The 22,013-nt window shown below is 35.5% G+C and overlaps 1 protein-coding gene across 8 annotated transcripts in view; it reads left to right on the top strand.

The window, feature by feature from the left end:
* Positions 1-19,154, top strand: part of QKI (QKI, KH domain containing RNA binding) — a 140,071-nt gene extending 120,917 nt beyond the window's left edge. For 2 of the 8 annotated variants that reach the window (XM_068551262.1, XM_068551263.1), the window contains exons 5-8: positions 4,614-4,701; positions 6,062-6,361; positions 9,138-9,212; positions 13,164-19,154. In XM_068551262.1, coding sequence (XP_068407363.1) covers positions 4,614-4,701; positions 6,062-6,361; positions 9,138-9,212; positions 13,164-13,180 — 480 coding nt within the window. In that variant the 3' untranslated portion in view covers positions 13,181-19,154. Of the gene's footprint in view, positions 1-4,613; positions 4,702-6,061; positions 6,362-7,082; positions 7,307-8,352; positions 12,588-13,163 lie in introns of those variants that run through there. The other 6 variants (XR_011074967.1, XM_068551260.1, XM_068551259.1 and 3 more) reach the window with 6 other exon arrangements.
* The last annotated feature ends 2,859 nt before the right edge of the window (positions 19,155-22,013 follow it).

Below are 22,013 nucleotides of genomic sequence, written 5' to 3'. Positions count from 1 at the left end.
GATTCATGCCTACAGGTCACGTAACAAATTTCCTAAAAACCACATGAAAAAATAGAAAAGAAGAGATAACACATGGCTCTATATGATTGATTTCCCCAAAAGGGGCAGCATAAATTTAGGAAAGTGATACCATTATCTGTGGGAATGATTAGCAAAGGCTGTGTACTCTGGAGAGGCCAGTGATCTATCTGGGCTCTCAGAAGAGGCATACACAGCATGCTTCTAGAAAAGATCTTGTCTAACTTAGAGGCAGAAAAGCACAAAGTATATGTTCTAGGGGACAATGGACAGATGATTTTGACTAGTGCAAAACATTTGCAAATAGGGCTGCTCATAGACGTCGTTCAGCACCTTGAATGCTAAGCTGGAAAGTTTGGGCTTTTATTACAGGCAGTGGTTCAAATTATTGTGTTAGTTGACACTTTAATTATTTGGAAATAAACATTTGTTTTAGCTCTGTTGTAATTAATTACACTGTTGTAGTGGGGTTTTTTTTTTTAATGTGTACTTTATAGATTTTAAAATACCAAATAAACATAATTTTCTTCATTTCTTACATGAATTCTTTGATGAATTCAAAAAGTACTTACACTTTAAGTCACCGTGCATGACACTGGAGAAGGTATAATGAGGACTTTGGATCAGGTACTCTGGTTTGAAAGCCGTTTTTGCATTGTGACCTTGTGTAACCTTGGGTAAGCTACCTAATCTTTTTGCGCCTCCGGGATAATAAAGTACCAATGCCATAGATCTGTTATGCAGCATAAATGCTTAGATGATGAAGATCTAATATCTAATTCTAATAAGGTAGTAGAACAGTATATAAATTGTTCTACTTTAAAACATTAAAACCATGTTACTCTGATCTAATATTAACCATGATCTATTTCTATCACTTTTAACATAGCTGTTAAATATAGCTGATAACATAGCTGTATATTAAGTAATACATGCATAAATTATATATATTTATACAGATCCATAATTTGTCATCCATAATTGGAAACCCCAAAAAGTTCAGAAAAGTGTGTTTATAGTCTGTTTTTAATCCCACTTAGTTTAAGTATTTTTATGTTTGTTATAGTTTGGATTACTGAAGTATTCCACCAGACCCACTGGGGATGTTATGTAATCATTGGTATATTATTTTTCTACAAATCTGAAAAATTCTCAAAACACTTCTGATGTCACAGGTTTTAGATGCAGGGCAGCGGACCTGTGGAGAAGTTATCAATGTTTGTTATATTTTTAAACTTATATTTCAAAGATAAATGTGTTACAATGTTTTGATAATCTTCACATAATGTTTCCCATGCAAAACACATTTACCTCATGACCCAGCAGTTCCACCGCTAGGTAATTATCCAAGAGAAATAAAAACTTATGTTCACAAAAAAAGCCTTGTAGGAGAATTTTCATAGCAGCATTATTCACAATATCCCAGAACTAGAGTCACCCAAAAGTCCATAGTTGTCTCTTGAGACACATAACATCATGCCCTGTGAGTGCAGAGTGGGTACGAGTGGTGAGGATGCAAGAGAGAAGCTTGTTCTGGAGTGAGACCACCAGGTTCAAATTCCAGCTTTGCCGACTAAATTCTGTGTTCTGCTAGGAGATACTAGTATAGCCTGCCATAATGTGATATAATTCAGTGTACATACCGTAATTCGTAACTTGTAAGTCTTGGTGGCCTCCAGCAACTGTGTCATTATGACACACTTCACTGACACCACCTAGTGAAAGCTGTGCTGCTCTGGTTTTTATTCTCCTCTGTTGATGTCACTAGATCAGTTTTTCATTTCCTGTACCCTGCAAAAGGCACACACATGCATGCACAGGCCCTGCACATGCACACACGTATTTCTTCCATCATCTTTGCCTTCCTCCCAAGTTTTACACTGCATCACCAGCTAATGAGTGTGGTTATTTTGTTATCCGAAAGAAGCTGTTCAGTGAAAACATGTGTTCTAGCTCCTCTTCTTTGTACAGCACTGTGTATGAGGCATCGTGTCACCTCACTTCTTCTTTCGTCTTTATTTCTTCTTCTTACTTCTCTGACGTTTTCAAATGTGTACCACTTTCCACTTTCTTGTGGACGGTGACTGAAGGTATACCTATTGCTTTTCTTTCTGTTTATATAGAGTATAGTTTATATACTTATTTTGGTATTCTGTTATACATAGATTTGGGTTTGAAACGATGTGGCAGATTTTAATTTTTAGTATTACTAGTTTTCAGTGGACAAGTTTAAGCAGTTTTATCATAATAGATTTCTTTTTATAAATTTATTTTATTTATTTTTGGCTGCGTTGGGTCTTTGTTGTGCGCAGGCTTTCTCTAGTTGCAGCGAGCGGGGGCTGCTCTTTGTTGCGGTGCGCGGGCTTCTCATTGCGGTGGCTTCTCTTGTTGCAGAGCACGGGTTCTAGGCACATGGGCTTCAGTAGTTGCAGCATGCAGGCTCAGTAGTTGTGGCTCACGGGCTCTAGAGTGCAGACTCAGTAGTTGTGGCTCACGGGCTTAGTTGCTCCGCGGCATGTGGGATCTTCCCGGACCAGGGCTCGAACCCATGTTCCCTGCATTGGCAGGTGGATTCTTAACCACTGCACCACAAGGGAAGCCCCATAATAGATTTCTAATTCTTCTCTTCCAGTGACATTGCTTACTTATTTTTATCTTTAGCAAGTAATGTGTCTTTCAAATAAATCATATTACTTCTTTTTTTTTCATTCATCTGTACACGTTCATAGGGATCAAGGAATAGTAATTCCACAGAGTGCAAGTATCTTCTCCATTTTCTACTACTGCAAAGTATGTTTCTGAAAAGTCGGCAGTGGAACATGCCGACAGTGGCACATCAGTCTTCATGATGTTTTCACTTATCTTAAAAAAAATTCTTTGTGGTTTGTTAAAAGTCCACTTAGCAATTCTCTTTATTACAAACTATAGCACCCCATGTGCTGTTATAGTGCCAGGGACAGAGTTTTGTGTAATAGGAAAGGACTGAGAAGTTTGTCACCTGCTCCTTGCTTGAATCAAGAAGGACCAACGTTACATCAGAAAAATGTATCACTGGGTTACTTTCCTTTGAAATATTAAGTCCCGAGGCTTAGATAATGCATAAAATATGTGAGCAGCACATAGTTCCATTTCTGCCACCATCTTCAGGGATGAACCTCATCTTTCTGTTCCTGAAGTTTATCCTGCAGGATTTAGACGTTTGAGATTTGTAAATACAGTTAAAGATTTCTCATACCAGTCATTTAAAAACTGAATCCTAGCAAATGACTTGGGGAGATGGGATGAGTGGGAAGATAGGCAGTGATAAATAGGAAATAGGCTCTGTTCTCTAGGAGCTTGTTCTTTGCTCGGTAGTTGTGATATACAACAAACTAATTCAGGGCAGAAAAATACGATCTAGGGATAGCCCTTTGAGAAGGTAGCACTTAGGTTGAAGTCTGCAGGGATGAAGTAGGATTTGGAAAGAAGGATGAAGGGTAGAGTGGAGCGCAGAGAAGCATTCAAGATGGAGGAAATAGGAATATGCACAGAGATGAATAACGGAGTGATTTGACTTGATTTATAGCATAAGATATGTGTAAAGAACGTAGATTGATTTAACTTGAGAAGATAGTTTGGGGCCAGACCATAGGTAGTTTAAATGTATTATTTTTTTTTAGATGGCAAGAGACCATGAAGGGTTTTAAGACATGAGAATGTCAAGAAACATTAAGATGAAAGTTGTGTTTTGGGCAGTTAATCTGGCCATTGTGCATAGATTGATTGGAGAACAGATACTATTAACACATTATTGTAGTAGTTTTGGTAATATACCAATAATGACAAGAGCAAGGGTGACCACAGTAAATGGAGAGGGTGTGGGGCAAATCCAAGGTAAATGAAATGGCCAAACATTTTGATGATCAGAGACATCCCTGGGTTTTGCCTGTTGCATAATTACTAATAGTGCCCCATTTCACTATTAAGTTTTTCTTGGCTTGGACAGTGTATCAGCTGACCCTAAGGATGGATTTGCTTTAGAATTGATAGCATTTGCTAATGGAGGGGAGAGCGGGATGTTGGCATAAGAAACGAGAATATATACACAAATTTCAGAAATTCTTATGATTATGATTTTATTAAATTTTCCTTTTGGGAGAATTAAACAAATTTCCTTACCTGAATACCACAGTCAAATCTTACATGTTTAAAATCCCAGTTTGTTTTTGTTTTTTGTCTTTTAATGAATACATTTGAGTTTTAGACTCTTCAACAAAGTGATAGGTGCTGTACAGACTATACTATATTTAATTTACCTAACATTTCCATTGATTCCATTTAAAAGTAAAGCTTTTTAGAAGAACATTAATAAATCAGTGTAGCTTACGTTAGGAATGTAGCTGGTGGCAGTTGAGAGTATCCTGTGTATCAACATCCCATTACTGAGAATGGGCTTCAGCATGTAGCACCTTTTGGTTCCCTGATCTTTTCTCCCTGATTGAAACAGGTGGCTATAGTCACATGATACCTATTTTAAGGTTTGTGCGTAGATATGGCTGTGATGTGTATGGACCATTTCAAGTGCTTATTAGTGCTCTTGTATTTTCCACGTATAGGCGGAGGGAGAAGACAGCCTGAAGAAGATGCAACTGATGGAGCTTGCAATTCTCAATGGCACCTACAGAGATGCCAACATTAAATCACGTAAGAATGAGACTGAGGCTCAGAGCTACAGCTGTTTCAGCTGTTTTGTCCCCAGACCTCTCTCCTTTTGGCAGCACAATACATGAACAGTTAAACAAAGTGAAGAGTTGAAATAACTGTCACTTGATACGGGACTGACTGTCCCATTTTTACTGCTTTCAAGAATTGAGGGCACTCTCTTGATTTTATTTTATGCCAGCATGCCTAAGTTTTGAGTTTACAAACTTTTCTTTTATTCTTTTGATGAAATTTCAACTTCTAAATTCAAGAGTTTCAGGAAATTTTCTGTTAACTACAGACTTAAGACTTCTGGTTTGTTACATTTATGCAAAGGACAAAATTTTTAAAAAAAATAAAAGCTAATTTGGAATATATCTGAATGCAGTGATTCTTCTGTTGAATTCTAGTCTTTCCCCTTGCTTGCACATTTTTCCTCCAGTACTTTTTTCTCTGTTGATTTTATATGTGAGTTCACAGAGAGCAGTAGATGATACTATTTTTAATCCTATTTTCCCCTTTATATGTATTGTGCATGCTTTCATAAACTGTAAGAGGATTGCTTTTTTATATTTAAAAAATGAAATAATGTGAAATTTATATTTTGAGACAGTCTGTTTTACACATCATTCATATGAACATGATGTCATTTAAATTACTAATTTTTTTTAAAGAAATAGAATTTTAAAGACATAGCCAACTTTCCCAAATATAGACACCCTAGTGTGTTTAGAGTGGTTACTTTTACAAATGGTTGGCTTTAATTTACTTGTGAAATTGAGTATATCATTAATAGTCATGTGTTTAGGAATGAAACATTTTTTTGTATTGTTTTTTCTATAAAGAAGTTAATTCCTACAGATGCAGGAAATTAATAACTGTTGGTTATTTGACTAAGTTAATACAATGAAAATTATTCTTTCCTTCATTTGTAATTGAAGCTACTCTTTAGAAATATACCAAAACTGTATTTCTGTGGACTCCAATTACCAAGTATTTTTTAACATCTTTTAATGCAAGTGTTTTTTTGTGCTTCTGCATGCACCATTAGTCTCATGAAATCTTAAAAACATAGATATATCAAATATATGAAGTAAATATAACCTGTTTTAATGGTCTCATTCTTTTTTTCCCCAGTGGCTTTTTAATGTTTGCATATTTATTCTCAATCACGTTGGGGAAGGGGAAGCTGTTTTGCATTTGGTTGGTGTGCTTTGGCATTTCTGTGTGACCAGCGCATGTACTAACGATTTCCTTTTATTTTTCTTCTTCTCTGCTCTCTCCTTCCCTTCCCTCTCGTTTCCCACGTCTCGCCCTTGGCTGTCCCTGTGCCTCCTTCTCAATCTCTTCGCTTTCACTGTAGCAGCCCTTGCCTTTTCTCTTGCAGCCACAGCCCAGGCCGCTCCAAGGGTTATCACGGGGCCTGCGCCCGTTCTCCCGCCAGCTGCCCTGCGCACCCCTACGCCAGCTGGCCCTACCATAATGCCTTTGATCAGACAGATACAGACCGCTGTCATGCCAAACGGAACTCCTCACCCAGCTGCTGCGATAGTCCCTCCAGGGCCCGAAGCTGGTTTAATCTACACGCCCTATGAATACCCCTACACGTTGGCGCCAGCTACATCGATCCTTGAGTACCCTATTGAACCTAGCGGTGTATTAGGTAAGTTGTTCTCCCTGTATGGTTAATGACATTTTTCTTCATAACTTCTGCTGCCCCAGACTTTGAAATGATATATCCATTTTAGAGAGGCAAGACAAGTTTCCATTAGAAAGACTGAAAACTAAATTTTGTTCTATTTCAATCTCTTATAAGGGTTCCCCCTGTAAATAATTGTACCTTAAATTTATTCAGATTCACTTTGGTGACTGAAATTCACTTTGGTTGGGTAAATTTGAGATGAACGTTTTAAACAGAAAATACTTTTCACATTTTTGACATCATTGCGGTCATTCTGAGTTTTAGATCCCACCTATTGGCCTATCCTTTTCATGAGCTCCATCACCCAGTTTTTAGATTCCTTTTGTGTCAGAGATTTATTTGTCAGCTAAATTTTAAACTTCTGTGTGAAAGTCTTTTGAGATATTTTTAAAACTGATGTGTGTTTTCTAATATTTGTGATCACTTAAAATATGAAAGGGACCAGATAAATAGTTGCATTCTTCAGTTTTCTTCAGCTTTTCTCTTTTGAAGTCCTAGTTAATATTAAACATAAGAGATACTCTTAATTTCAGTAGTACAGTATGGAATGAAGTAGATACCAAGTCACTGAATTAGAATCACATTTGAGACAGAAATTAAGATCATGCTATAAACGCTCGGTTTTACATGAACAAGAAGTGGTGTGCTTGAAAAAGACATTACTGATGCCTTTTTTTTATAGAGTGGATTGAAATGCCAGTCATGCCTGATATTTCAGCCCATTGACTTGCTGGATGAAGGACTAGAGTACAGCAGCTGTTCTAACACGACCAGTCAATGTGGAACAAACTGTTTCCGGGCTGCCCCTTTGTTTTACCAGACAGAATTTGAATTCTTTTTTTTTTGAATTGTATATGACCTTGGTGCTGCGTGCATGCTGTTGACTTTTAGGACTTTGATCTTTTAAGTTCTTTTTTCCCAGCATTAATATTGATTTCTAAAAATATGAAAGTCTTTATTTAATGAACCTGGACACTAAGATTTAAACTTGAGAATTCATTGTTCAATTTAAAAAAGCCACGATGCTCTGTATGTTATCTGTGTGTGTGCATGCACTCAGGTGCCTTTTGTTTCATGAGCAGATACATTTTATTGTACATGTTTTCCATTTATCTCTAAATCATTGTAAAAAGTATTATAGGTCAGAATTATACAATAGAACTGTTTATGAGAGGCCTGTTTCTGTTGCATATTTCTCGAAGCATTTTTAAAATAACATGTAACCTATAACCCCTTTATGTTTTCCTTTCTGTTAACGCTCTGTCCTGTGGCCCCATGCCTGCTCCTTTCCCCCAGAGCTCCTCTCTGCTGCACGCACAGCGTCTGTTCGAGGAGTTTGACTGTTGCTTCCTGCAGGGCTGGCACTCTTAGCCACCAGCTGCTGTTCCAGCACTCTCAATGCAAGATCTCGCTGATTTTGCCTCGTGGAATTATACTTACATAAGATTAGTTTTTCTAAAATGAAAAAAGGGGTGATGGACCAGTTTACTGCTTAGAAACAGCAAGAGGCACTGCAGTAAAATTTTTCTCATTTTAAAGCAATGTGCTTTTGTTGTGTTGGAAAATTTTTATTTATAATACTTTAATTATTAGACTGACAAAATTGAAAGCAAAATATACAGATACCTAATTGACATTCATAAGATGAATAATAATGAGTACTAAATGACAAGATTCCATTATCAATTTTATTTCTCGCTTTGCCACCTAAGCAGTAAAACATGATATTGACCACTTGGAGAACTGAGAAAATATTTCAAATTGCTATGTTATAATAAATTTGCACACAGATAACATGCATGCTATATATCAAGTCTCATCATATTATTTTAAAATGAGCAGTGCCCTTCAAAACGGATGCAGACATGTGTGTTGGTGGTAGTGAGGAGATTGGTATTAGCATCAAATCTTCATTGATGACTAATTTTTAATTCCCTTCCTTTTATCTTTAGGTATGGCTTTCCCAACGAAAGGCTAAGAATTCAAGAACGGTCTTAACTGAACCCTCATCAGATCTGAATTTAACAAATGCTTAGTCTCAGCAGCCTCCAGGGGGTGGGAGGGACGCTTAGCCTAGCAGTCAGTGACTGACTTGCACTTTTGCACACTGATAGAAAGGAAAAGTATGTTATTAATTGGTTTAGGCTGTAATCTTACAAAGTAACGGTAATTTATAAAGGAGTGTATAGTAGTATACTGACTGCTAAGTGTACTATACTGTTTGCTTTACTAATCACCTAATTCATTGCAGTTCATACTTATTGACTCAAAGTTTAGAACCACAATCTGTAGGCTTTAAGAATTGCTTTTAAACCTTCTTAAGTGATAGACTCTGGAAGTGGTCTTAAGGTTAGCAAATAATTGTCAGTATTAAACATGGCATTATTTAAGTAGTCCTGCTGCAAGAAAGGCACTTCAGTGAATATGTGACTAGTAAAGCTTAACCATGTTTGGATCTAATAGAGTTCATGAAATCTGTAACTTGGGATTGTAAATGAATGGATAAAATAGGTTAAGGCCAAGATTATTGAAATGAATGCAATATTAATAGATGCATATAGACGCAACATATTATGGTTAATTTTAAGACTACTGTGCCTTAACATGTTTCCTAAAAGAAAACTTTTGCAGTAAACGAACATTTGAAATCCATTTTGATAAACCTGCTGTTAATGTTTGTTTTCTTTTCCCTTGTGAATGTTCTCTAACTTTGTCTTGGTAATTGCAATTTAACTAGGTGCGGTGGCTACTAAAGTTCGAAGGCACGATATGCGTGTCCATCCTTACCAAAGGATTGTGACCGCAGACCGAGGTTAGTTTAGTTCTGCAGTTCTTGTTTATGAGAAATGCGTTGGGTGTCCATAAGATTTGTAGCACCACACCTGATGGAAGAGATATCACTGCTTGCCTGCACATCGTTTCTTTTCTTTTTCTAAATTAATTTGTAATAATTGACAGGTTTAAGGGTTGGGTTTTTTTGGGTGTTTTTTTTTTTCCTCCCTTCATATTTTAACTTATTAAATTCTATATTAGTATGTACAATGATTTATTTCTACTAAAACGTAAATTAGTCCCCTTGGGGAGCTATTAAATTTTCATGTTGCCTTAGTTATTTTTCAGGAATAATTTTTGCTAAAATTTACCTTTTAATTGTTCTGAAATTTTGGGTTGGTTTTGCAAAATGAACTAAGCGGATGGTGCTTTAGCGAGAGAAGTAAAGGAATATATGCCTCCTGTGTCCTTTTGGAGAAAACTGAAGATTTAGTTTCCATTTTCCTTTTTAATAAGATACTTGAACCACTGTATACACAGGGGTATACATGTCAAGTACTTAGCTGAAATCAACAAAGTAAGGACTGTGAAGATAACTTTGATGAGGTTGGATTTTTTTTTATATATCAGAAAATCAGTTCCCTTTTATTCTTACATTCTCTTACCAAAATGGATCCTTTGATTTTTGTCATTTGCTGCTAAAATATATTATCTGAAGGTGAACTGTCTCTTGAAGCTCTGTGGTGACATGAATCCAGCTGTTTGAAAATCCTTTTCGACTAACCTGTGACTGGGAAATAAGTCTTCATTTTTCTCCTTTTCACCATTTGTAATTTGTGTCCTATATATGCCCTTGGACCCTTTTATAAAATTATTTATGTTTATTGAGGAGTGACAGTTTCGGTTTATTGACATTGTTTTCTAAGTTTGTCATTACAAGGTAGGAATCCAAAGCAAGATAAAAAAGGATTTTTTACAAGCTTCTATTATGGCACATCTATTACCTACTAATTAATTTGATCAAAGTATCTAATATTAGTGGCGGAAAGTGATGTATTTATTACCCCAATCCTACATTTTCTATGAACTTAAGAAAGACCTACCTGTTCTACATGGTTATCTTGAATACTGATGATAAATATTGGATACAGCTGTTGTCCACATGAGACTAAAATACCTTCCCAAAGACACTGATGATAGCATCATACATAGTTAGTTTGAAGACTTTTAACTAATACATATATTACTTGTAGAGATTATTCAATAAATAGACCCCCAAGCTCAATGATTATTTATGAAGATAATGTTAAGTGTCAGTGTGTCATGCACAAGCATGTAAACCACCCTTTGTGTATCAGAAAAAGTCTCCTAGTGGAGGAAATTTTAAAAAAATGTTTTAAGTAACTTTCTATTTAAGGAAACCAAATAATTCCGTGAATAATCAGAGCTTTTTTCCCCCACATTGTTAATGTCTAAAACAATTCTAACGAGTATTTAAAAGTAGTTTTTCTTCTGTTAACCTTTCCCTGCATGCCCCTTTTAGGAGATTTCTCATAATTTTGTTTTAACACAATAATTATTGGTCTACTCAATACTCCAGTGCCTTGAGATAGTTGAAAATATTAGGAAGATTTTACTGTATTTGGAAATGACAGCACATTCCATGTGAGGCTCTTTTGTAGTTATATGTGTTTGGATTAGTCCTGTCACTGTTTTTATTAAAAATGCAATGTCAGCAAACCGAAATGCTACTTTTTTTTTTTTAAATAACAAATACTCATATACTGCTGTTACTATCACTGTATGCACTCGTTGGGTCTGAGGGAGAGGTCTGAAATCCTTAAATTATTTTATGATACTACTGTTTTCTCTATTTTTGAGGTTTTTTTTTTTAATTATTATTTTTTAATCTTTTGAAGGGAAGATTAGTGTGAGTATTCATTTAATGCAAGGAAACTCAGCCCTTAGACATATAACCATGTAATTCTGTATGAGCATTTAGAGTACTACATGGTTGACAAATACCTAGTTCTTTACTAAAAGTAAACCCACCTCTACACATATTTGAAAACTGAATTTGAAGCCTATAAAAGACCAGCTGACTTTCTAGTTGTGATGAACCGTAAGTGCTTTGCACGGTTGATACACCTGTGTGTACTGTAGGAGGCCAGGCCTTGGCAGAGGATATAGTCTAGGTTTACTGGTATATATGTAAGTGGTAGTTTGCTTTGTTTATGTATTCCACACTCAAAAAAACGTAATCAGAATTTTTCTAAATAATTTTACAAAAACCATCATTTACATAATTTGTTATAAGAAACTTAATACAATTTTAATCAAAATTTTAAGTGATTTCAAAGATGCTTTAAGATTCTATATTTCTGGAGTACCTATGAAGTGGTATGACTACATCATGTTAAATATTTATTTTCTTCTGATTTTGGAATAGCAGTTTTTAAATAAAATTCCACTTATTTTTAAGAAATTCAGGGAAGATTTGGTCACACTGAAGATACAGTATTTTTGTATTTATAAGGTATCCTAAACGATAGACTATAGAAAGCATTTTTGTTATATGAAGGTAAACCAGTCCATTATATAGATCATTTAAACTCTTGCGAAATTACACCTGCTGGGTTTTGATTTATGAAGTGGCACAGAGTCTGCCTTTGCACTGAGTATCTTTTCATTTACATCTCCTCTGCCTTAGTCACAATGGCAACAGTACAGAAAATTCTCTCAAACCTCAGAATATAGTAGAAATAATTAAGCTATTGAATGAGTCTTAAAAATCATACTACTGTTAAGTGGACCAAGTTTGGTGAAGCAGAATGTGACAGAGGTTGATTAAGGAAGGAGCAACTCAAGGACATTGGGAATGATAACTTTTCCACTTGAGAACTACTTTTATGTTTTACTGTAATTTTTTTAATTTTTTTTGTTGTTTGTTACTTTGCAAAAGAAAATAGTATTTACAGGTGGCTTCTTTTAAAATATAAAATATAAAGCAGGAATGTATATGAAATGTCAGATTTTATTGTTATTTGCAGAGTATTAGCTTTGAAATTGAATAAAGAAAGCTGTTTGTAGTTTTAAAATGCCTTATTGGTATCAATTAGAAATTTCTTCTATTTTTTGATGTACTTAGAGCTTTTTGAGTATAGAATTTTAAATGGCAGGATTTTACAGTGTTTACATGCAAGTGCATTTTATAAGTGTTCTATATGTGTAAAATAGTATTTTCAACTGGAAAGTGTTGGCTAGTGCAGAAGGCCTGGCCTTTTTCTGGTTCCCATGTTGCCTACACTGCTAGACTACAGTTTAGTACTGCATTGTGTCATGAGGCCAAGAAATTCCATGTTGTTTGTAAATAGAATAATTGAAAAAGCAATAAACATTTATTGAACAAAAGAAACCTTGTTTGGCCCAGAGTTTATGTTGAACCAAATTATTCATAGAAATTTAAATTTCTTTAGATTCATTTCTGTTGATCATCAGTTATTAATAATCACATCCATCATTAATAGTTGCTTTAATGCTTGCATCCGAGAGAATACTAATGCTTAATAGCAGTCAGATACTGATAACTGCACTGACTGTTTCGGAATTCCGTATACCAAACCTATCCATTGTTGTTGTTTTCCAGTTTTCTTCATTGACTGCTACTAACTATTAGTTGTTAGTTGTATTTTATTTCTATTTTTTCCTGTTAACAGTTTTTGTTTTTTGTTCTTTGATTTTGTTTTTTTTTTGTGGGAGTGGGCTCTCCTTCATTTGTTCAAATCATGATATGAAATTGTCATGATTTTTATTGTATTCTGTAGATGGTGTCAATCAGTTTGTCAGAATTAAACATGCTTTTTTTTATTAGTTGTGATTAGTTTTTCATGTTGTCATTAAGCCGTCACTAGCTGAAACTAATCTCTTCTCTATCTTTTCTTTTCTTTTTTTTTTTTTTTTGTTTTTTGTTTTTTTGTTTCTAACCACCCAGCCGCCACCGGCAACTAACCTATGACCTTCTGACCTCTGAACTCTTCACCCAATGATGACCTGACCATGCCTGCCTGCTGATCAGTTAACTGGTAATCGCCTTTGCTTGCCTGTCGTCAGTGCAGCGAGCTGAGGCACTTGTCCGTTCGTCTTACCATCTAACCAAACAAAAGACAAAGAAATTGTCCTCCAACTCAGCTTTTGGTTTTTTTGTTTTTTTTTTGTTTTTTTTTCTTTTTTCTGTTTGGGTGAAAGTGGTTCTAGAACCTGCACTGAATAGTAGTAAAGCAATAAGGCCCAATTCATCCCACAGCACTGATCATCTTTTAATGTCCCGCCCTAAGCGAACGGTAAGAAGGCCTCACTTCAGAAGGGGAGACATGGCCCTTAACTACTCAGTGACAGAGGCAGTTACTGTGAGAGACTTCTAGGAATCTTTTCTTCTCATAGCGAGTCAAAGCTCTCTGAATGTACTGTGTGGTGATGCATCATGCATGAACCTTTGGTCAGGGATGTCATTGGTGAAGTGATTTCAAAAAGTATTCAAAATTTGATATGCTGTTTAGTCACTACAGTGCCCTCAGAGGGCAGAAGTTGCAGCCTTTTTTATATTGCCTGCCAAAATTTGAAGTATTAGAAGTGTGCCATGAGAGAAAAACTTAAGGAATTTTGAAAAGTAATGCAAAGAACAAAACTGCAACACTATTTTTAAAAAGATAAATATCTGAGTTAAAATTACTGAACCTTTATTTTACACCTCCTTTAAAAAATATACGAGAACAAGGTACATGCATTATGTGTCACATTACTGGGCAAACTGTTCAAATATTTTTTTTAAACCTCCCTGTATAGAAAAAAATCATTAAGGATGTAAAAGCCATGCTTGCCTATTTGCTGTATACATGTAATGAAATTGTAGATAAAGTGTAGTGCATTGAAACAAATGAACAAAAAGTAGATACTTTTACTATACAAGGGTGCTGGTGCAGAAAAAATATATATATTTTTGGAAATGTAGCATTTTATACTTTCAAGTGTTATAAAAAAAAAAATAGAACAAAGAAACCCTTTATTTCATGAAATGATTTTTTCTGGTGGTTGTCAAGAAACAAAAGACCAAAAGAGCCTTTTTGTCTTTTTTTTATTTTTTAAGTATTGGAATAAGTCTAAAGAAAAGAAAGTGCCTTATTTTCCTTCATGGTCATTTAGTCAACTGTCTTGTAAGATCAGCTCCTCCCTCAGAATACAAGTTAATGCATGTTACTCAGTCGCCCAGTATGTGAAAGAAGATGTGAGGGGAGACAAATGAGTTGATGGTTTGAATTATATGATTTTTGCCACTTTACCTTGATATAAATTTGCCAAATCTGATACTGTGAAAAAATTTGGTAACTTTTCTAATGCCTAGCAAGTAAGTTTTAAAACATTCTTTTAAAATCATAATTGAGTGCTTTTGGTTATTGCGATATTTAATGTTAGTCCAAAGGATTCTGAAATAAAAATTATGTGTGATCTGAACACCACTTTACAAAATTAGAGCTCTATTTTGCTGGGGGGGGGGAGGGGTATTGGATTTTGTATTATTAATTGGAGATAATAATAGTATATTAGCAACCTTTTTCACAAAAACGAATCTTTGTGCTTTTCATTCTGGAAAACAAGGTTTTTAAATGAACCACATTTAATCAGACTTGTTTCTACCATACCAGATCACTTGGGTAGTCCATCTCTGCTGGTTTTAGTAACCTAAGCCAACAACGCCCCTTTTTAACTTTAAAAGAATGTGAAAAACTAGCATCGTTGTGCATATAATACTCAACTACATGTGAGTTTAAACTTCCAATTTCTTATGAAGTTCAGTTTTGTAGTTGAAGCAATTTGTGCACAAAGCCTACATCTAAACTCTTAAGTAATCATTAACTGCTCAGTACCAGACGTGGCAAATATCAAGTGGCGGTGGCTCCCCAGGTCGTCAGCTCCTTCCCTCTTACATACCTTCACAGCTTCACAGTCAAAGGTCAGCAGTAAGCTCAGTAAGCACCTTGATGGTGACCTCCTCCATCATCTTGTCTCACTTGGAAGCCGTTTTCAGTTTATTTACTATGCAATAGACATTCATTGTTCTGTATTCAGCTAGCTTTAGTTTAACACGCCACTGCTTTGTCTTTCTGTTACACATAACAGTTGTTTTGATTTATTTACAATATATGCTGTGCCATTTTGATTTTTATTTTGTTTGGTTGGTTGAAATAAATTTGCGACACTCAAAACACTTGAGGTGATAGTTTAAAAACGATACCAGTATTTGATCTAGTTTCATCTCAACTATGTTATACCTGGACATTTTAGATGTTTATCAAAGGTCTTTTATGGGGAAGAAAGTAAATGTATGAGATAAATGTGTGACATTTATGAGTAATGTTGGCTCTGAACAAACGTTTGAAAACTTAGTTGACAAAATTTTGGATCAACTGAAAAAAAGCATGACTTTTGAAATCTCTGAATGCCTTGGTTCTCAGTATTATCATTCTTTATTGAATTTATTTCTTATTAAAATATGTAGTTTTTAAGACTTTTTTTTTCTGACAGTATTATGTAATTTTTTAGTGCGGGTAGATGGGAGTGTCGCTTGTATGTTACCGTACAGCTGACATGTATTTTTGTCTATTCTTTATTATCTCAGTAGTTTCACGCTATCTATGTATCATAACCAACCTATTGCCTATGAGAAACATGTAAGATAATGTATTTACAGCCATTGTTACAAGTTTATAATGTATTTTTCTATCTTGTTTTATATGTATGTTATATAACATTCAAAAAGAATTTTTTTCTTGATTGAGAAAAGGATACAAAATGCAAAATCCACAATTTTGATAACTGAAAATTGCCAATTGTTTTGCAGTACTTTATTATATTGGGTGTCTTGTCTTTCTTGGGCTTTTAGTTAGCTAATGAATGAATACATTAGACACTTTCGGGTTTTAGTTGGGATTTTACATAGCTTGCATTTTAATTCTTTGGTTCTTTGCTGTTTCTATTAACCCATAGCATTATTTTAATAAATGTTATAATACCAACCTACTAACTCTGGACTATGTCTGTTTATTAACCTTTACGTGTTTAATTAAAATAAACAAATAAAGACAAAGGAATGTAAAGTCTTGAATTCCTGGACTAACCCTGAAGAACGTGACCACAGATAACATAGCGTGACTTGTTTTTATGTTGTTTGTCAGCTGACTGACAGTTCCGCACACTACTGTTAAAATGGCTTTGGTTATCCTGGGCTTTTTACTTCGGGGTGGGAGGTGGGGTAGGTAGGTGCCAGTAGAGACGGGAACAAAGTAGTGTTGGTTTGAGGCGTTCTTCTAGTCTCGCCACTTGCCTTTCAGCCTCTGCATTACTAATTCCACCATTTCTTATTTTTCCTTCTCCAAAATAATCACTGTCTGCTCACAGCATAAAGAGTAAAGAGATTCGTCATAATGATTGATACACCCGAGAAACCAGTTTGATTCTTTGTTGAACCATTTTTTGAAATTTCTATAAGTAGATAATTTTATGGTCACATAAAGCAAAGAATCTGATGATGTCTTACCTTTATTCAGATTTGTGTTTTAATTGGACATTTTTCCTTTATAGAGAAGTTTTGAACTGTTTTAGCCAGCTGCTCCTGTTAGAGGGGCTAAACCCAGGTAAAGCCAAAGGCAGAGTGGCTCTGTGTCTCAGGACAGTCCAGAGTAAGCCGTTCACAACAACCACAAACCCACCTCTCCTCGTGGAACCCTCAGCAAGAGATCAAACAGCGTCACTTAGCTTTATGTCTCACCCTGTTACAAAATACAGTCAGAATACATTAATAGAAGAAGTTTAAGGGAGAAGAAGAATTAATAGCATTTGAAAAGTTATATATATCATGGTTTGCATGCAGGTCAATTTAAGAAGAGCTATTAAATATCTTCATGCTTTTCTTGGCTGCAGCCTAGGTAAAGTGACCTCTACTTACCAATTCTTTAGTTTAACTCTTGAGGTGCATTTTTATTTCACAGATACTGGTATTTCCTTTTCTGTGAAATAGTTCTCCTGGATAATAAAAATTCTCAGGATGAATTTTTGCATTTGTAAATAATGCTTATTTTTGTAAATTACATTTTATTTATTATAAAGTTCTAAAATTTGGGGCTAAAATCAGTCACATGTTACAGAAGACATAACACCAATATGCTATTAACCAATCAAAGTACTACCATAGTATATATACATACATGAAATATGTAGAATAGCGAGAGCATCTGATTTAATCATAATTGAGATGGTTCTTTGGATCAAACAAACATATTGTTTCTCCGGGGTGGGGGGGGGCAATGCATTATTATTAGGTAGAGCTTTACTATGCTACTCTCTGTAAAAGTTCACATTGCCATACAGCTAATATATATTCTGTAAAAATCTGAAGATGTCATTCAAGCTGCTAATATACAAGTCATCATGGCACCATGTCACTGAAATTGATGAAGAATTTCTATACAATTCCACATTTTCTGAAGCCTGTGAATGCAGTCTCATCTCATTTTCAGTTAAGAGTACTACTTTTATGTATAATCATATCGCCACCTTTTATGTTGTAAAAGTCCATTTTTAATAGACAAAAATAACATTACAAAACCCACTTTTATACAGGCTGTAATAGTATAAAACATGGAATCACCAAATTGTTAGAATGATAAAATGCCAGAGGCAGTTTATTGTTTTATGCTACTAGTACTTGACAAAGCAATTGAAAGTTAAGCTTTCAGTCGAGAAGTTGGTGAAATTAATGTACTTAGTAGTCAAGCATTTTTTTCTTAGGCAAAATGTCAGGAAAAATGTAGCATGAAAGTCGATATTCACATTACCCTTACCCCTCTGTAGGGCAGGGTCCACCTAGAAGGGTAGTTGAAGCACCCTGTCCGTAATGCCAAGGTGTGCATATGTTTACACAAGAGAGGAGGTGGTTACGTTTCTAAACTACTGGATAAATAATGATCTAAATTTTCTAGTACACCAAAAGCAGACAACAGGTTTAAATTGCTCATTACCAAATCAATCTTTTCCTTACCAGCTAAGTCTAACACGTTTATAAATGACAGTCTAAGGCTTCTCCAGTTTGGGAGGAGGGGTCTGTTTGCATGTTTGGAATAAGCTGTCTGTCATTCCTTGATAACAATTAGCAACTGTAGTATTTCCAGCAAGTGATTTTTAGTAGAAAGAAATGTATTGCTAAATTAGAATCCATTATTTAATAGCAAAAGTTACCCAGAAAACTTTTTGGACTCAAACTTTCTAAGTACATAAGGTAATTTTTAAACATCGTCACAAGTTTCTTACTACCTTTATTTAAAATGGAAAGATAATTCCTATTATAGACAATTTTACCTTTAGAAATATTCATTTGGTACACACATGTAATTTTATCTGTGGTTTCTTTTAACATAATATTATCTAAGTTGAACTGCCTTTGCTATGAAGAGATGTAACAGAATTATATGCCTACCTGGTACTCAATGCTGAATCAAACTGGTTCACCTAAGCGTAGTACTCTCCTTTCTGTGTCTCTGCTGCACTAATTGCAGGGGGTGGGAGAGAAGGAGGAAGAATGGATTCTCAGGAGAAGTAGTTGGTAGGTGCAGCAGATAGCAACACAACGTGGATTTCTCATTGCTTACAGTTTTGCCGTCCCTTCGTGGCAAAAGACACCACATTGTGGGAAAAAGCACAGCTCCCATGGTAAACAATTTATACCTTTTTTTAAAAATGCTATTATCGAGAAATTTTGATTACCAAATACATCTTTTGTGGTTTATATTGTAGTGGTGTGTATAAAACACTTAGAATTTTATTTGTGGAAATTGTACATAGAAAAGTTGAAATAGGTCTTCCCAAATCCTATGTGAATGGAGAACCACGTTAAGACTGTACATGACGTGCAATAAACCAACTGGAAAAAGTGCATGTGCTTCATCCTCTCAAGCCAGCTGCAGCTGAAAATGCTGCTTATGCCTCCCCCCCCCCAAAAAAAACAAACACCACACGTATAAATATCAGAATAAAGAATGCACATCTCACTTTCAATTTCTATCGGTGCTTTTAACACTATTTAAAAGAAAGCAGAAGAATGTGACATCCTGGAGCTCTAATTCACTTCACTAGAAGCTGATCATAACATTTTCCCTGATTTCCAGTGATTAGAAAAGGAAATCAGTAAAGAGACTTACTACAATGTTTCTCAGTTGGATGTGCATCCCAAATACTTGTTTCTAATTAAGAAACTCAGGTACAATTCGTATATAGTTTTTAGACGTAAGAAAAAAGAAAGGAGTGCTGACCAAATTTTGATCCTGTAGGCTACGTGAAAAGGGTTAGTGTCATCAATTTTTTGAACAAAGAAGAATTGGTAAAAATACCAGTGGTTTGAAACCTTTTCTCAAAGATTTTATCTTGACATCTAAGTTTTAGGACTCCCTTGCACCTGAAATTTCCCAGTCCTTACTTATTCATAAATCTATTCTCCAGGTTTCTTTTCCTCCTTTCTGATCACGCACTAGAACCTTTGTTTTCCTTGGCACTATTCTCCCCACGTGCTTCTAAAAGCCGACAGAAGCAGGGTCCAGAGCATGGGTACAAGCTAGCTGCCCACAGAGGGCGTTTGGTTTGGCCTCTACAGTGTTGCTGTTGCTTTAATTACCTGCCAGCATTTAAAGTCTTAGTAGACTTTTTAAAATCTATTCATAAAGTCTACACTTCTTCAAAGAGCAAATTATCTAGAAAACTGCAGCCTGCATGTGCCTGAGGTAGCCGTCAGCTGAAACTGATGAATTCCACTGTCCCTTTTAAACCAAGAGCTCCCAGTTACTAACTGCCCCACTACGCCTTACTGCCCCAGTATCACACCTGGACTGTTGATTTCCATTCTTCTAACTTGGTTTAGTTTTTTCGTCCCCTCCCTGGTTCCTGTAGACATCTGTGCTTGCCTCTTCAGATTCAGAATGGTAATTTTGACTCTTCAGACTCCAAACTAGCTTCTCAAAGGGTATAATGTAAAACAGGTTTTAATATTTCTCCTTCTGAAAAATCAGATGAGTATGGTTTCTATATAAAAATTAGTCTATGATAATTCATACATTTCTTAATATTTAACGAGGAATTTCTGTTGTGTGGAGGGGCTAGATGACATTTGGGTTTCCTTCCAAATGTCATTTTTTATAATTATCTGCTACCTCTTTGTAGGAGCTCTTTGTGGTCTTGTTAGAAAGCAGTTAAGCTAATTGAACATTTTAAAAATATCCTACATCTAAAAATATATATATATTAGTGATAGTAAGTTGGGAATCATGTTTTTCCAGAAAATGTACATTAAAATTAGATTCTCCAGTTAAGTACTGTTTTGTGAAGTATAGAGAGAGTGCTTATTTTTATGTGCTATACAGCAGTTCCAGTTTGAGAGAGCAATTTTGAGAGAGCATCTCAAAATTAGGATGAAAATTTAACTCCTGTGGTTCTGTTTTCTTTATGTATGCACTGGTTACTTAACCGAATCCTAAGAAAAACTAGGGGGAAGTGGTTAAAAGTAAAATATTAGAAGAAAACATTTGCGAATTAATCCACAAGTATTTTCTTACAGAACTATTTGAGTTGATACTAAAAATTCCATAAGCACTCATTTAACTTCAAACTTTATCACGGTCAGGAATGAATAAAGTACCTTGCCTAAGCTTGAAACCTGAATTTTAAAACCCCTTGTCACAGTGTTTTAAGTGATTTAGCCTATAAAATTAGAATAGACTAATACTGCAGGTGAGAAGCCGTCTTGAACACATTTTAATTGTTTATGTTAATGATGCTTTTGCCCATTGTTTTCTCACTGAGGTAAAAGAGCACTGAAAAACTGTCCAGAGGTTAAACTTATTCTAGATTTCTAGATGGTGGGAGAATGGAAAACTTAAAGTTAGTGGGTGGAGCATTGTACATATGAAAACACCAAAGCTAAGAATCTGAGAAGCTAAGATCTAAACTGGTATGCCAGGGAAGAAAACTAGGTCAACAAATCAAACGTACAAATGCCCCACCTTGAACTATTATTCGAGCATCAGTCTGTGGGGCTATTAGCAGAAAAATCGGTTTTGAAGTCAAAGGAAAAAAATTAAGAAAACAGGGAAAGTCTGATATCACATCTGAGAGTAGTCAGTCTGTCATCACTAAGGATCAGTGTTGGTTTTAAAATGAATTAAGTCTCTCTCATTGTTCTTGGAGCTTATAATAAAAGCAACCTGGCATGGTGGGACACAAAAGAAAAAATGCCATATAAGTTTTACTTCCATGTCTTCCAAAGGGCATTGCATTTTCACTGAATTCTACATGAGTCTATTTGACAAAGAAATTTTGTACTCTTCAAGGAAGACATCACAGATGTGAACTCAGTCAATTACCTGTACTAATAAATACCAAGAAAGCCTTGTAAATACCTTGACCCCTTCAAAGAGGTGTTAACCCAAATTTTTCTCTTTTTTTTAAAATAAATTAAATTAATTAATTAACTTATTTATTTTTGGCTGCGTTAGGTCTTCGTTGCTGCACACGGGCTTTCTCTAGTTGCGGCGAGCAGGGGCTGCTCTTCGTTGCGGTGCGCGGGCTTCTCATTGCGGTGGCTTCTCTTGTTGCGGAGCACAGGCTCTCGGCGCGTGGGCTTCAGTAGTTGTGGCTCGCGGGCTCTAGAGCGCAGGCTCAGTAGTTGTGGCGCACGGGCTTAGTTAGTTGCTCTGCAGCATGTGGGATCTTCCCAGACCAGGGCTTGAACCCGTGTCCCCTGCAT

The sequence above is a fragment of the Eschrichtius robustus genome, chromosome 9, assembly GCF_028021215.1.
Source record: "Eschrichtius robustus isolate mEscRob2 chromosome 9, mEscRob2.pri, whole genome shotgun sequence".
Lineage (NCBI taxonomy): Eukaryota > Metazoa > Chordata > Mammalia > Artiodactyla > Eschrichtiidae > Eschrichtius > Eschrichtius robustus.
The sequence above is the reverse complement of the archived record's forward strand: the minus strand, read 5'-3'. Positions and strand labels throughout refer to the sequence as shown.